Source organism: Teleopsis dalmanni, chromosome X (assembly GCF_002237135.1).
Source record: "Teleopsis dalmanni isolate 2A chromosome X, ASM223713v2, whole genome shotgun sequence".
NCBI classification, from domain to species: domain Eukaryota; kingdom Metazoa; phylum Arthropoda; class Insecta; order Diptera; family Diopsidae; genus Teleopsis; species Teleopsis dalmanni.
The window spans coordinates 75,060,860-75,078,684 of record NC_051848.1 but is presented as its reverse complement, the minus strand read 5'-3'; the positions used below and the strand labels follow the sequence as shown (position 1 = coordinate 75,078,684).

General features: G+C 31.7%; 1 protein-coding gene across 1 annotated transcript; it reads left to right on the top strand.

Moving 5' to 3' along the window:
• The first annotated feature begins 191 nt into the window (after nucleotides 1-191).
• Nucleotides 192-7,333, top strand: LOC119688957 (RNA polymerase I-specific transcription initiation factor RRN3). Its single transcript, XM_038103650.1, has 8 exons — nucleotides 192-729; nucleotides 795-1,276; nucleotides 1,332-1,438; nucleotides 3,390-3,640; nucleotides 3,731-3,864; nucleotides 3,923-4,092; nucleotides 4,172-4,421; nucleotides 6,877-7,333. The coding sequence occupies exons 1-8, from the start codon at nucleotides 514-516 to the stop codon at nucleotides 7,121-7,123; spliced, it is 1,857 nt and encodes a 618-aa protein (XP_037959578.1). The 5' UTR covers nucleotides 192-513; the 3' UTR covers nucleotides 7,124-7,333.
• Nucleotides 7,334-17,825: the final 10,492 nt, after the last annotated feature.

The following is a 17,825-nucleotide window of genomic DNA, read 5'->3' as shown; positions in this document are numbered from 1 at the left end:
CCATACGGACATAATTTACTATTTCCCTCAATTTACCATAAATTAACTCCAACTCGTACACGGCCGACAAATCATTTTCACAAGATTAGAAAGCAATTTAAAATATGAAAATAGATGAAGTACGGCATCCATGCAACGTCAAGTGTAAGTTACATGATGAAAAACAATCTTATGAAATTGAATTTCACAATCGCTGAAATAAACGATATGGCAGTCCCCTTTTGTTGTCAATCTAACAAATGTGATTTTATGTATATAATTTGCATATCACAACGTGCTATGTGTCTGACTACGTCTGCAGTATATTTTTTATTACCAATGATTTTTAAAGAAACGTTTAATAATAATATCAAAATTAGTAGTAGGGTATAAAAAAAAGTTATATAAATAAAAGTACATAAGGTGTCTAAGAGTGCATACCTCGCAACACGTCGAAGATATAATCGGCTCACAAATTCTTGAGCTATTTTCATTTGCAGTAATTTTAAAAATAGCTCAAAAACATATGCAACAATGTCGGTCTACAGTGCAAAAACGGGCATATCTTCAATATTAAAGTCATATTCCACATCTGAACGAGATCAAGTGAAAAATTCTATTATTAACAATGTGCGATTCAATGCGCAGAAGACGAAAAGCCTGTCGGAGGCAGTCTCTGCAGTGTCCGAAAGAAATTATAACCAGCCCATGAATGATTTCATTGAATATCTACAGAAGTCTGACATTGATGTAAGCATGCCATTTATTATTTAAGCAGTCAGTTAACTAATGCGAATTTTGATTTATTATTGTAGAATGCAAATTTCATAAGGATTTTCAGCGAAGCCCGCAGCATAGTACATATATTAAGCCCAAAGTTTTCGAGTCTTGTCGAGGCACTACTTAAAGTGTCATGGAATAAACGTTCGCCGGAAGCAATTAGTATATACACTTCATTTTTCATCGATTTAATGATTGCACATAGTAAATATATTGTTTGTGGAATTGAAACCCTTGTATCACTTTGGATACCAACTGATATTGATGAATATGAGTGGCCTAAAGGTGTTCCGAATGAAGACATTAAATTAAAACTGAAACCTGTACACTGCTTGATTGAACGTTTAATTGATTTGATACCAATGGTTGTAGACACTATTTTGGATGCCGTCGATAAGTTATTTCCATATTACAAAAAGCCTGCATATGTTGTAGCGGGTTTTGTTTATAACACACTTTGGTTATTATCGTACCAACCGGCTATGATAGATTGTGTTTTGGTGGTATTGCTACATAAGTAAGCTAATTTGGTTTTCATCGTAAACTTGAATAATTTTCATTTTGTGTTCCAGATTAATTACATTAGATGTTAACGCTCCACGTGCTGAAATCGAAGATACTGATTGTGTAGATATGGATGAAGATGAAGAAATTTTTGATATGGATGAAATTAAATCAGGTATTGAATCAAATATTTGTTAAGTTTTTTCGATATATACTAATGCATTTATTATATAGTAAATACAAATCTTCACTAATTTCCTCTAAGTTCTCAGTTAATTACTTTGGAACTAAAGAGATTTTTTTGATTGTCCATAGACTTTTATAGTGTGTGGTTCTAGATAGTATGATAACATATTTCACACATGGTTTTGTAGTATGTATTCTGTTGAAAATTGCAACAATGTTCTGAAAACTATAGTAGTAAGGATAAAGAAACTTCGCTGAATATATACAGAGCATTCTATTATCGTCCACTAGTTGTATTGTCCACGAGCTTGTATTCGCTCTGGCGACAAAAATATTTGTTTTTACAGACGATTCACCCAAGATAAAGTCAGTTATAGTAAATGTACGTGTTTCGCATTTAGTTAGTGTGAACAAAGTCTTTAAATAACTATTACTGCTAAACTGCTTCTTAACCGTGTTATTAATACAAAGTATAGAACGAAGAACCTAGTAGTCTAATTACTTACTCTTAGTTACCTTTAAAATTTATTTATTTGTGAGTTGACATTAAAATTAATTTTAAAGTTATCTAAGAATAAGGAACTGGACTGCTAGGTCTTTCGTCCTGTGTCTTTGAGTAGGTGTAGCTTTATTCTTGTTTGCGTTGAAAAGACTGGTGTCATGGGATTGGTTGTTATAGCAGTTTATGAAATGGCTCATGATTAGAATATGTCCACTTTTGGGGCATGTTGGTTATATATCCCAAACTTTAAAATTAATTTTAGTGTTAGCTCACAAATAAATCAATAAAACATAGTAGTAGGTCTTTAAATTAATAATCTATGGTTATAGTACCACCGATCTTATGTAAGCTTTTCTGTAGAAATATTTTTAATTTTTTATTAAATGAAAATCGGTTTCATGTATCTGAAAACTTTAATTATTTGTGTTTAGCAATGTTTTTATTTTTGTCGTAGCAAGTAAACAAATATAACGATAAAAAAATTTACACATCTCGATACTCTTGTTATAACCCGCTGGGACCTGCTTGTGAACTCCCTTTGAAAGGTGTTGAACGGCACTTGCTCGTCGCTGGTGACGAGTGGCCGGACCACATCTTAATACTCGAATTTATTGCTGGTTTTTTTAATTTTCTGGGACAAATTTAACCAAATTTTTGAATAATTGGGTATTATATCATATGCAAATAATGAATAGATTCGTATGAAAAGAATCTGTTGTCTTAATAGTATCTTTCCTCAAAGAACATCTTAAAGCTTGGTAAAGACTGCTTGAAACCAATTCACTTTCATGCAAAATCCCAATGGGCCATCAAATCTTAAGTGGATACCTAAAAGATATATTTAACAATTCTAGACTATTTATAAATTTCGTAAATACTGTGCGCTTAATTTTACCTATTTAATTTGGGACTAAGATTCAGCTTCCAAGGTAGTCAAGTCCACGTCTTGCCGCCAATGGGCAGTTGCTTAGAATATGTTCTAATGTGTTCTACTCATGACAGAGTCGACAGGGATAAATTTCTACCGCACCTATATTCTTCATGTGGTAATTGAGTCAACTTGAATGTGTTCAGAATCAATGAATATTTTTGACTGCCGCATGCCTGTTTGACCTCTCCAAAGTTCAAAGAGACTTTGTTTCTCCCTTTCACATAATAAGTTATTTGTGAAGTTATTTTTTACATCGCAGAAGGGCTCTGAACCAATGAAAGGTGTACATGCACCCTTATTTGCTAGTGAGTGCGCTTTTTCATTGCCATCGTGCCCTTTATGTCCCGGTACCCACATAAGAGTACCCGGTACATACTTCCGCAATGCTAGAGTATTGAAAAGTTGCAAGCATTACCAGACCAACTTCGAATCTATTATGCATACATGCTATATTTATAGAAATAAGTGTTGAATTTCATGAGTGTAATTACGAATGCATTTTTTCAGAAAAACCTGACGCGGATCAAATGAGTCATCCCATTGCGCATACATTGGATATTTGCATGAAAATATTATTTGACTACTTTGAAGCGAAATGTGGTCTCACAAATTACGAATTTGGTAACAAACCGTTACAAATAAGTAAAGAAGGCCAAATATTATTTACACACGTATTAAATGCATTCAATTCAGTGATATTAATCAGTCATAATACACATCATGTGCAGTTCCTAATATTTTTTTATTGCAGTTTAAAAGTAAGTTTTAATAAGCTAGACAAATAGAAAACATGTTATATTTACGTATTTATATATATTTTTCAATTTTGTCCTATTATATGTTTTCAGAATACGTTTGCAGAATGTTTCTTGGCCACACTTTGGAATAATGTTAAAAATTTAAATACTCCGTCTGTCTTAAAGCAAACATCTGTAGGATATATCGTCAGTTTTCTAGCTAGATCTAAATATTTACCCATTGCGTAAGTGGTTCAGGCTTATATAATAACTTTTTTTATATTAAAATCTGTTTATTTATAGGCTTATACAATTTTATTTGAAAGAGTTTTGTAATTGGGCGCATCAATATATACAAAGAAGTGATAGAAGAAATAGTTCACTTAAAGCTCATATTGTCTTCTTCACTATATGTCAGGCTATATTTTATATTATAGCGTTTCGTAGTCGTGCTCTAACCAAAGATAAGAAAGGTATATTTTTTTTATTGTATTGTACATAAACGTATTGTATATAAACGTTTTTAGTAACATAAATTTATTCATTTGTTAGATCTTGTATTTTTGCAATCATTACAACTCTCTGGATTGGTTACATCTAATTTTAATCCTTTACGTGTTTGTCTGCCTGCTGTAGCAACAGCTTTTGCTGCTGTAACGCGCTCTTACCAATTAGCCTATTGTCATGCGATATTGGAAAGAAATGCTCGACGCAGATTGGCTACTGTTTATATAAATGAGACTGAGACACCTGAGGAGACTTTGGATACATTCTTTCCATTTGATCCATATTTACTAAAAGAGTAAGTAACTTGCAGCTAACATAATATTATAATATTATTAACTTATAGTAATTTAATATTATATATGCTTATGTGCATAATATTAAATATTTATGAAGATTTAACATATTTTGAGTTTGAGAATTACTAAGGTAGTTTAGTTTACTAGGTAGATAGCATACTGTAGGATTATTTCGTTGAGTGTAAGATAAAATTGGTTTGTCGTTACTAGATAACATAATAAAACGGACAGCCACATCCTTTAACAATAATACTAGATTGCATTTAAGCTATATTTTGTGTTATTGCAAATATTTGTCTTGTGATTGAAAAACTCAAATATAAATTTTTTAAATTCTTAATAGATAGATAAGGTTTATACTTTTTAATCTTAATTATTGACAGTTCGATAAACAAAATATAGTTGAGTGCTTACACCATTTTGTTAATATATGATAAATAGTTTTAATAAACAATATAATAACTTATAGATATTTAATTTGACGACGATTTGATTTTAATAAAGATGTAACTTTACATATTTCACATTATTTTCAAAATGAAAAATATATGATTTAATTACCATTGTCTATTTGATAATCTTTGTGATTAAATAATCATGCACTACTTGCCATATCTGGTTTACTTTAATCATTATTAGTTCAAGTTCTTACTAGTCACTATTTACTTAACAAGTCATGATTATAAAACGAACAAAGAAAAAAGGTCAAGTAAGTAGTCAGATACTTCATTTTTTTTTTTTTTTTCAAATATAATATTTGTAACAAGTTCCTTCTAAATATGTATATAATAAAATAAATTTATTATAAATGTTGTTGTTGTGTTAAACGGAATGGGAGTGTTGAGCGCTATCTGGTCGTGTTAGAGAAGTTGTTATAAGAAAATTTTGTCGCCTAAGATCAGTAGTACTTGGTCACTTAAGGCCAGTAGCATTTGGTCGCCCAAGATCAGTAGTACTTGGTTACGTTTGACAATTGGTGTCTGAAAAGAAAAGTTTTACTGAACCGCCTTAAATAAATAGTACTTAGTCCTTTTAGACTATTGATAATTGGTAAAATTAGAAAAGTGGCACTTAATAAATAGATGAAAATGGATAAATGGTCTTCTTAGATAAATATTTATTAGTCTCTTTGGACAAGTGGTACCCAATTGCCATAGACAAGTGGGTTTTGGACGCCATAGTTAAAGTACTTGGTCGCTTTGATAAAATGATACTTAGGTGTAAGAAAAATGGTACTTGATGGCCTTCGACAAATAATGTAGGTATGAAGATCGGAACACTTCTCAAACTATTAATAGCTCAACTTTTACTGTTTAAATTTATGTATTGATTGTCTAAATGTAGTATATTTAAAGCATAAGTATAGTATGCTTAGTATTAAAATCTGTAGTTTTTAATTTTAAACTTTACAATAATTATTATATTATTTGTATTACTGATAGTTCAGAAATAACATTTATGAATTTAGTCTAATCACAAGAGATTTGCTTTTCTTTACTGATGGTTCTTCTACATGTTGTCCTCGGCCGACCGCAATTTCTTCTTCCCTGCAGATTCCACTCGAGTGCAGCATGAACAATTTTGGTGTTTGGCTTGCGAAGAGTATGCTCCAGCCATCCTCTGAATTATATCTTTATCAATTGCTGTTGGTTAGTTCGTGTCATGAGGCGTTCATTATGAATAGTTGGTGGCTACCATATTCTTGACATCTAACGCAGACATCTATTTATAAACGTTTTCAAATTATGAGTGATAGCTGTAGTCACGTACCATACAGTAAAAAAGATTTGACGCAGGCGTTGAAAATTTTGATTTATGTTTTAAAATGAATACTGGATTATTTCCAAACATTTTTAACATTGGCAAAGGCCTCCTTGGCTTTACGAAGCCGTGTAGAAACAATAATTATACTCGTTTTTAGACATATTTATTTAGATAGTTAAAAGTATTTTTTATAACGCAATTGTCAGTATTTCTTAATAATATTACTGTTAGCTGCTGCATAATAAAAATATTTAATAGAACTGCTGCTTTACCTTTGACTCTAAATCTTTTATGTACGTGGAATACATTAATTTTGAAGAGTAAATTCTTATGTTATATATATATTTGTTTGACGTAGAATAGAAGGCAGTAGTTATTTAGGCTTCTAGTGGAACAGAGGTCCACGACCATAGGTGGCCTAAGGGTAATAGAGTCTATGTCCTGAAGACACTTTTTTTCTGGTCTCCAGAAAACTTTCCTAAAACGGTTTACTACAACAATATACAAAACAGATATCTTGTGACAATTAAAAAAAACTTTTTGGAAACATTTTTAAATCTTTTAAATATTGTTCTAAAATAATTACTAATTCTCACTCTTAATTATATAATCTTTATAAAATATATTTATGATTTTTTTTTTAAATATTTTGATTTACAAACCATAAATTTATTATAATTTTCCTGATAGTTCTGGCAAACGTATTGAACCAATCTATTTGGAGTATCAGGCACATGAAGCGGAAGAAAACAGTCCAACAACTACAAATATAGCTCAACGCTTAACACGCAAACGTGGCGACTCCGAAATGGTTGATGAATGTGATGTTGATGACTTCATATTACGAGATAAGCGACATAAAGTGGTTGACATACCCAAATATAATCATGAACTTGAAGCTCAATTTACATATAGCACATCCCCAGGATTTTGTTAAAACTAATATCTACTCGTCAACAATCCTACTAACTCTTTGTGGAAAATAGAATCCCATCCTTTACCCATTATATTTTATAGTTGAAGCGTATTTATTGTATTGAAGAGGAGAGACCTTTGTCTTAAGTTGCTGAGATTTGAAAGTATGTAACATAACGAAGATTAGTTTTGAGAAATGATCAAAATATATTTAAGATTCAAATAGTTTTTATAATGTAATTACATACTTGTTTATATTTTTTAATATTTTCAAAATTATGTATATAATAAAAAATATGATTTTAATCATAAATTTTAAAAATTTGATGTAAATTAATTAAACTATAATTTTTTAATAGGGAAGTAGTATATTTTTTAAATATACAAATATATATTTATGTTTTTATTAATATATATATTTATATTTCATAAAAATTGTACATATTTATTAATTATTTATAAAGTTAATAATATATTTGAATTATTTTTATTAATTATAAATATTTCTAAATGTAAAATAATAAATAATATATTTAATATTAATATAATGTTATATAAAAATTATTATTAAAAGAGATAACAAATATCATGCGGCATATAAACAAAGACTGTTAGCTTTTTTTTAATTTATTTTTAATATTATTTATTTTACTGTTTATATGAATATAAACAATTATAATTATAAAATTTAAACGTTATAACAGGTGTAGTGAAAACAAATCCATTAGTTTTGCATGAAATTGAAGGCTTATTTACCACAGTTAGAATGATTCAATTTAGGACAAATATGCGCCTTTTTGTTCGACAACTTGTTGCCTTTTTTAAGTTAATTTTCTTATGCCTCTCTCATAGAAGTCCTCTTCCCTACTGGCAAAAAATTGAGACAGTCGATTTTCACAAGCCCCTCTTAAAGCAAATTTATAGTCGAAAAAATCATTAGCTATGGACATAAGCAGATGGTAATCACTTGGTGTCAGCTCTGAGCTGTAAGGGGGATGCATAAGTACTTTCCAAACAAGCTCCAGGAGGTTTTGGCGAGTCTTTATCGATGGGTGTCCTGATGGAACGTAATTCCTCTCCAACTTCCCAAAGCTGGACTTTTCTGGGCGCTTGCTTTCTTCAGACAGTCCAATTGTTGACAGTACAGTTCCGAGTCAAGAGTTTTGTCGTAGTGGGGCAGTTCATAGTAGATGATTCCCTGCCGATCCCAACAAACACACAGCAAAATCTTCCTGGCTCACCGCGATTCAATAACGAATGTTTTCACTTGGAGTTTTTGTAAGTGATTCACCAGTCAGAAATGGGTCGATTTTGTCACGATTCGCAGATGGAAATTTGATCCTTGAGGTTGACTCGTGTGGCACCCATACATCGAGCTTCTTTTGTTATTCAGTCTTATTGAAATGGTTCCAAACGGTTTTTGTGCAATTTTTAACTCTTGGGCAATCGAAACAGTGCTTACATTAGTTGGATTCGACAATTTCTATGATTTTATCGACATTTTTGACAATTGGCTTTTCAGTGCGTGGTGCATTTTTGACATCGAAATTACCGGAACGAAATCGACGAAACCAAAACCAAACCACCCTATGATTGATTGTTACAGTATCAAAACCATAAACAATATTCACATGTTCAGCAGCTTGGCTTGCGTTTTCACCTTTATTAAAAAGTACTAGCGTATTTTCTCTTTGCTAGTATCCATCTTTTACTTGCGCTCAAACAAAACTGATTCGATCAATTATCAAACTGTCAAAAGTTTTTTTAATACGAAATCTCATCTTTCTAAAGCCATTTTGGCGAATGATCTTGGCGAACGAAAAGACCTCCTTCTGAATAGCATTATAAGCTTTGTCAATGGTTCTAACCCTTGAATTTTTAATTATACGGTGATATAATGGGCTTATAGGTCTAAGTGGAACCGTTGAGATCGCCTGTATAGCATAATCTAACGCCATCTAGCGCCATAATCCGATCGGGCTTATACAACGAGAAATACAGGTAACTAAAGCTATGTATTTATTGGGAAAATAATGGACTTCTTTTCACTACACCTAATATTAGCAGATTCAACTATTGGCGTTTTCGATTGGTAAATCTGGGCTGACTTTTGTAATCAAGATTCACGTTTAGTTTTCATTTCTGATTGGTAAATCTCGGGCGAAATATATAACACTCGAGAATAATTTATAACACTCTAGATAGTTCGCCAGAGTAGCAAGATTACTCTGAAACAGCTGTTTTATATCATTTGACAGCAGTGGCGTAACTACAGGGAAGCAACTGGAAGCAACGCTTTCGGGCCCCTGAATTTAGGGGGCCCCACTATAAATTTTTGTATTCATTGTATTTCTTTTTAATAAATTATCAAAAGTGGGACGAAACGTTTTTTGTTGGAATAACTTCATATTGCATTTTATAAAAGATACGTAAATTTTAAATTTAAAGTACATAATATGTATGTACTTCAAATAAAATATTAAACCTATTAATGAAATAAAAAAGTTTTTCTAAGAAAAATATGTGTCTTAATCGAGAGTTTATATGGAGGCTATATCTAAGTTTAAACCCATTTGAAAATAATTTTGTACGTTGTCTTTTGCAAATATCAGTACTGTATACACCAAATTCCATTTGAATACCTTTATTAAAAACGGAGAAACCTCATATCCGATTGTTAAGTTTATATCACAGCTACAAGAAATAGACGTCCAATTTCAATCAAATCAAATGGTGAACAGGGTGCGCTCCCGAAAAGTATGTGTATAAAGTTTCATTCGAAGAGTTCAAAAGCTGAGAGAGTAGTTTGAACTGTAAAAGTATACTGATATATACTTAATGGTATTTCCGAAGTTTCCTTTAATGCGTTACGAAAATCTTGACAAACCTTATATACCCTTTTTACATTTTTTCGTATAAAGAGTATAAAAAGAGGGGCCCCTTAGTATGTTGGTAGGGGCCCCTTAGTTAGAATTTGCTTACAGGCCTAAAAAATGTAGTTACGCCACTGTTTGACAGAGAAGAAAGTGCGATTTGTTTCCATATTTTTTCCATATGATTGCAAATGCAGATGAAGATATATTTTTTAACTTGTTACCATTTCTGAAAACGGAATAGAATAGAGGTGAAGATTTTGTAGTGAATATTGTATGCAACCTTGCTGAGTCTTATTCGAGCACTTTTGATATGAAAACTGATTAACTTCATGTGACAACGCTTAAGATGCGATTTTTTGTAAGTTCAATAACAAAATGTAGATGATTACAAATACTAATAATTGGTTCTTAGAAGACTCGCAAATGATTATAAATACGAATCGAAAATGTGTCAAAACTGATTGGAGAAGTGAATCATGAAAAACTCTTCAAGAAGAATCGCAGGTAGAGTAACGTTTTCTCCCGATAAAAGAATCATTTTTGATCAGAAAATAAGCGCTTTTATGATTGTTTTAATCAGGCAGAAGACTCGAAAAGAACTCGAATATGATCAATAATTTTAATTGGTTTATTTACTAACGCAACTACAAAAATTTAAGATTACTCTAAAAATGTTCGATTGGGCAACAAAATTTGACAGATCTAGATTAAATCTAGATTGAATCCAGATTTATCAATCTACTATATGTTCGCAGCATATCGTATATAGAGCAAATTCAAGTACTAATAAAGCAATTATTAATTAAATAAATAATTTTGTGCAGTTATTAGATTATCATACATGCTGTTTAGTGATATGGATTAGCGATGTTAGAATTTTATTTTTCTTTAAAAGTTTATAATTATTTATCGCCATTGTAATTATTAACATTTTTGAATTTGATTATTATTAAATTTCAGGCCTATTGTTGTGTATTCTGAATATACCACCGGACAGACGGAAAATTGCAAAATATGCAAATATGTCTTTTTATTTAAAAGAAAAGCAAATATAGTAAACAGAGCTTCCAATTTTTCATTATGTATTTAAAGTAATTTTGTTATAATAGCTTTTTATTTATATTTCAATAAAATTAAAAATCAATTTGCAGGATTAACTTTACATGATGACTTAGTAAGAAAGAATATATATATGAAAAGCATTTTGTTTCTATTAAAAATAATCGAATGCGAATGTGAGAGTAGTTTTAATATGAATCGTGAAGAATCGTGAAGAATTATATAGATGTTCAGTATGAACATAAAATTTCTTCAAAGTTTTTAGACAAAGCCGTTTCTTACATAGGTCAATTGGAAATGTGAAGTGCCATTCAGACTGACATGTGAAACATGTTTATTGATTTTGAACGAAAAATGATATTTAAATCGGCATACTTTTTCGTTCAAACATGAAACGAATAAAATTGGTTTGTGTATGTGGTGCTCAAATGGTAACGTTATGTGAAAAATGTTTGTGAAGTGACTATCAATTGTTACCAAACTGTAAAAACTTACAAAATTTCAAATGCAACCCTGAATTCATAAATGAAATATCTCTCATTGCAACAACAATATTCATTGCTCTTCCAAACAAGTTTGTTTCCTTAAATCAGAAAATGTGTGTTCGAATTTTCTTACGTTCAACGAAAGACAGTTGAAACCCAAGATAACTATGAAATATATATTGTATTGAACAAACACAACTTTTTTTTCAAAAGCTAGTTAAAGATTAAACAGAAATAGCATTTAAAGTCCAAGCTTATTTGTCTAAAACATTTGTAGTAATTTGGACATCTATTTCACACTTTATTTAGACGTTTTACAAATTCATTTTAATTAAGTTAAAAATTTCTGTTGAAGTTTACCCTATTTTAATTAGCAATTAATTAATATAAATTGTTTTTAACTAAACACAAAGAAGGATCTTCCGACAATAAAAGTCAGAGCGTCTTTAGATGCGGATTTTTTAATATCAGAGGAAGATGGAAATTCCGGATAAAGAATTTTTTTTCTGTTCTGTTAGAGCCAGGTGATCACAAGAAAATCTGAACTTCCAGGAAGAGTCAGCATTCTGTCATTTCAGACAAACTCAACTTGTTAAGATGGCAACGCAAGTAATATTGTTTCTTTGCTACCACATAAACAAACCACTATTGTAATTTTCGCCTGTAGAGAAAATATTCGGAAAATTTCAAGTAGCAGTGAAGCACATACTATACGATACAGTTAATTTGACATAAAACTTAAAATTAAACGAAGTTACAATGAAGTTGAAATGGGCACGAATGTGTCACTTTAATAAAATGTTTTAAGTGCTAGGGATTTAATCAATTCAACAGATATTAAAAATAAGAAAAGTATCAGAGTAATGGCACCAAACAAGGATATGTATGAACCCATGAAAATGAGCACTTTCTGGTTGTAAATAATTAGGGAGCAGTGCTCACAACATCGTGCCACCCAAAACATTAGAAGACGAAAAAAGAGCGATGAGATGATTATTTTCGAAATCAATAAAAACCACTGCATAGCTGCTCAGGACTTACTGCAGCAAACTGTGAGTGATTAACATATAGATCTTGCGCTCCTTTGTAATCAACTCCATAATAGTAAAAATTATGTATGGGTAAGTGATAAATATGATAAGGCAAGAATATAACCAAGATTCGGTAAGATGAATTACTCCAGATTACCAACCCCTTAAACGCATGAATGAATGAATGAATTTTTTTCTTCCCATGTTATGTTACACCAAAGTTAGATCTAATCCAATTTAAACAGCTAAGGGTGGCTAAAATTGATTATAGCCTGAAAAAGTTAATAATAATGAGTAATTACGCAACTCGCTGCAAAGAGCTGTGCGAAAGGCTAAATATTGATGCATTGGGTAGAGCGTACAAATTAGCCATGATCAATATTGTTATCGAATACGTCATAGCCCACTGATTTAGTAGTTGTGGACAATTTACTTTGATCTCTTCAGGCAATGAGAAAGCCTTTTACCATCACAAAGAATTAAGTCATGAGAGAGCTGTAACAACAAAGAAAGTGTTTTAAACCTAAAAGCTGATAGCTGACTATTATAGTATGCTTCAATAGCGGTATATTTCTAAAAAGCTGGAATAGATGGGTTTTATTGCCAAAGCTAAGCAAACACACAGAAAAAAGAAGAAGATGAGAAGACTAGCAATACTGTGCTTGGCGAAGCCTTAATTAAACTCGAAACCTTCAGATTATTTCCAAAAGAAAGTCCCTCTTCGAAGGTAGGCTTCTATTATAAATTATCGACGATAGGGTTACGTTATGCGCGGAATCAGTTGAATCAGGCGGAGAACAAGTGAGGTCGAAGTAGTTTTAGAGTGCTAAAGATTAGTCTACCCGACTCCCAATACTTACTGAATTTTTGTTTCAGTAGTTCGTCTTCCGCATCCGACATCAGCGAGACATTGCAAGATAGCGTCAACGTACCTGAAATTCGTTCACCAATTCAGAGGCCAAGAGGAACCTCTGAATAAGAAGAATGTTAAGAATAATAAGAACAACTATTATTTAATAAATTAATTATTTTCATTTAATTTGATTAATTGTTATAACTTATTTATTAATAATTAAATAACTATAAAAATTATAAACATTATTATTATTGAGTAAGGGATCGTGCACTGCGACCTAAAAGATCTATTGTGCCCCTTTGTCGGGTTAGAGTATTTCTCCAAGTCCGATTTCTTTAATGAAAGACAGTATGGATCCTATCTTCTCCAGTCTTGAATCCTTATGATCCATGAAATACCCTCCTAGGTGTTTCTTTCGTTTATGCATCAGTGCCGGGCACTCCCCAAGCACATGGTATGCCGTTTCTCTCTCTTCCCTGCAGTATCTGCAGTCTGAGTTGGATTGAATTCCTAACTTCGATAGGTGATTATTCAATCTGCAGTGACCGGTCAGTAAACCCGTAATAATTCTTATGTTAGTCTTTGATTGCACTATGCAATCTTTAAAGCGTTTTAGGTTGTAAGTCCCTAAAAGCATTTTAGATTGTGAGAGTCTTGGTAGCATTAACCAATAGAGTTCTCTCTCTTTTTTCTCTGCGTCATTCATGATAATGGATATAGCTCCTTTGCCTAGACCACAGAATGGTTCTGGGCCTATCATTCTTGATGCCGCGCCTCTTCTTGCAAGTTTGTCTGCTATTTCATTACCTTGGATACCAGTATGTCCCGGAATCCATAAAAGGTGCACCTGATTGATCCCACCGAGTGTGTTCAGCTTGTCAATGCATTCCCATACCAGTTTGGATGTTACCTGGTAAGATATGAGTGCCATTATAGCTGCCTGGCTGTCAGTCAGTATTGCAATTTTACGGTTCCGGTAGTTACGTTCAATATTGAAACTGGCGCATCTATCTATCGCGTATATTTCCGCTTGAAAGATGGTTGTATTGTTTCCTAATGCTTCCCAGTATTTTTTGCCTGGTCCATAAACACCAGCTCCAGCTCCCTCATTGGTGAGAGAGCCGTCTGTATACCATGTTATCATGGTTTCTTTTATTTTTGGGATGTTAGACAAACCTCCCAGTTCTTTTTGTTGCCAAGTTCAGTTTTGAAGTTTTTTGTAAAGTTATGCTTTACAATCATCCTGTCCATTGGCATTTCAATTTCTGGGATTTGTGCAGCCAAAGTATCAAGTTTTTTGCTATTGGTTTCAAGACCAGTCACCTTATTTGTATTTACTCTTAGAGCAGCCCTCTTCGCCTGTGATTGCACATAGATATGAAGAGGAGTAAGTTCCAGGAGTACTTCAATTGATGACGTGGGACATGTTCTCATTGCTCCTGTTATGCTTACACATGCAAGTCGTTGTACCTTGTTGAGTGTGTTGATAACGCTTTGTTGATTTGTGCAGTTCTGCCAGACTATTGATCCGTAGGTGATCATTGGTCTGATTACTGCTGTGTATATCCATCGCAGTGACTTTGGTGTACATCCCCAATTCTTACCTGCGATGGATCTACATGTCATAAAGGCTTTGGTTGCCTTTTTTGTCACTTCTTGGATATGAGATTTCCATGTTAATTTTTGGTCTAAAATTATACCCAAAAATTTTACCTCCTTTTGTAGTTTTATTTCAAACCCATCTAAGCGGATGGGTTTAAGGTTTTTTATTTTGTATTTCTTAGTGAATAGCACAATGGTTGTTTTTGCTGGATTTATTTTCAGCCCAACCGAATTGCACCATTCTTTAGTTAGTTTTAAGCCTAACTGGATTCTTTCGCACAGAGTACTCTCATATTTTCCTCTGCAGATAATTACCACATCATCGGCGTACCCCTGGATTTGGAAGCCATTCCTGTCCAGTTTTACCAATAGTTCATCCACTACCATACTCCACATAAGGGGTGATAATACTCCACCTTGTGGGCACCCTCGCGAAGTATTTGCAAAAATATTACCATTGCTGGTCGGAATTTCTACTCTCCTGGTGCGAAGCATATTGCTCATCCAGCGTGAGAGTGTGCCATTGATTCCTCTTTTAGAAATAGTTGAGTTTATAACCTCATGTGAAGTGTTATCAAAGGCTCCTTCAATGTCTACGCAACTCGCTGCAAAGAGCTGTGCGAAAGGCTAAATATTGATGCATTGGGTAGAGCGTACAAATTAGCCATGATCAATATTGTTATCGAATACGTCATAGCCCACTGATTTAGTAGTTGTGGACAATTTACTTTGATCTCTTCAGGCAATGAGAAAGCCTTTTACCATCACAAAGAATTAAGTCATGAGAGAGCTGTAACAACAAAGAAAGTGTTTTAAACCTAAAAGCTGATAGCTGACTATTATAGTATGCTTCAATAGCGGTATATTTCTAAAAAGCTGGAATAGATGGGTTTTATTGCCAAAGCTAAGCAAACACACAGAAAAAAGAAGAAGATGAGAAGACTAGCAATACTGTGCTTGGCGAAGCCTTAATTAAACTCGAAACCTTCAGATTATTTCCAAAAGAAAGTCCCTCTTCGAAGGTAGGCTTCTATTATAAATTATCGACGATAGGGTTACGTTATGCGCGGAATCAGTTGAATCAGGCGGAGAACAAGTGAGGTCGAAGTAGTTTTAGAGTGCTAAAGATTAGTCTACCCGACTCCCAATACTTACTGAATTTTTGTTTCAGTAGTTCGTCTTCCGCATCCGACATCAGCGAGACATTGCAAGATAGCGTCAACGTACCTGAAATTCGTTCACCAATTCAGAGGCCAAGAGGAACCTCTGAATAAGAAGAATGTTAAGAATAATAAGAACAACTATTATTTAATAAATTAATTATTTTCATTTAATTTGATTAATTGTTATAACTTATTTATTAATAATTAAATAACTATAAAAATTATAAACATATAATTATTACAATTTCGACGAATTTAAATCAATTAATGGTAATTATTTAACTATTACAATAATTTATTTTATTTTATTATTATTTTGGTTTTATTAAATAATATATTTATTATTATGTTACATTTTAAAAGCTAAATTATTATTAATTCTGAAATATGAATTGCATTGCTTCAACTTTAATCAAATTTATAATTACTTTTTTACTTAATTTGTTTATCAAGAAACAGATGTTTTTACCAGACTTTAAATAAAGATTTTATATAAGGTGTATTCTTTTACATGAATGCTCCAATAGAACGCGTGTTGTTTAAAAATTAACATGCAAAACTCAAGTCTGTTTTTTATTATTTAAAACTGTTGCGAGTGTTAATGAGTAATTAACATATTTTAGAATATTGAGTAAATATTCTAAAAAGGTAATTTTTTGATAAAATTTTTTTTAAAATTCAATCGCAAATTTGTTTGAATTTTTTTTATGTGTTTATAAAAAAATAACTTAGCAGTGATGCCAAGTTATTCTTAAGCACTAAAAGTTGTTTTATTGGAGCATTCATGTCAAAGAAATACACTTTATAAAAGCCGTAATTTATAGGCTAAGGCCTATAGACGCTAAGCGAGAATTGGCATCACTGTTGCAATCTGTCAAACATTATGTTTTGGCAAATAGCAAATGTTGCATATGTGCACATAATGCAAGCAAATTACATTTTGTATAAAAATAAATAGTTAATATAAAATTGAAATTTCCTTTAACAACAAAATTAATAATAGTTTAGAATACTCCTATAAATTTGACATAAATTTTTGTATATTTATAGGGAATTTTTTTAAAATATTGTTTTAAACAATTTTGCATATATTTAAATATTTCATTTTCACAATTAAAAAATTAGTTCAACATTTTAATTTTGTTTGCATATTTGTTTACAAACTTTTGACATATGATTGGAATATTCGTTGAAATTTCCAACGAAGTTTCATAATAGTTCGTTTATTGCGTTAGTAGCACTTTTTTCTTTAGTGGCCAAAGTGTTTGGCCATTGTTGTTGCTTTACATGTTTTCTTGTGTAAGTTGCGAGTATTTTTTTGCTACTCTGAGAAAAAAAAATTACGGCTAATGTTAGATTATTCGATTGGACGTTCGATTGGACTGCATAATATGACAGATCTAGAGTAAATCTAAATTGATTTTAAATTTACTAATCGAAAACGCCATTAGTAATTACCTTCCCTGCTTCTTACTTGAATTTTATTATAATTGCCTTGTAAATTGAATTTACTTTATCAGTGGTTATCAATACGCCATCTATTGCATTTATTCTATTAGTATTGTATATTCTGAATGTCAAAAAAATTACTACTCAGTGGCAGCACAAGTAAATGATAAAATATTTGACGTTTTTAGCGCAGAACATTTTTT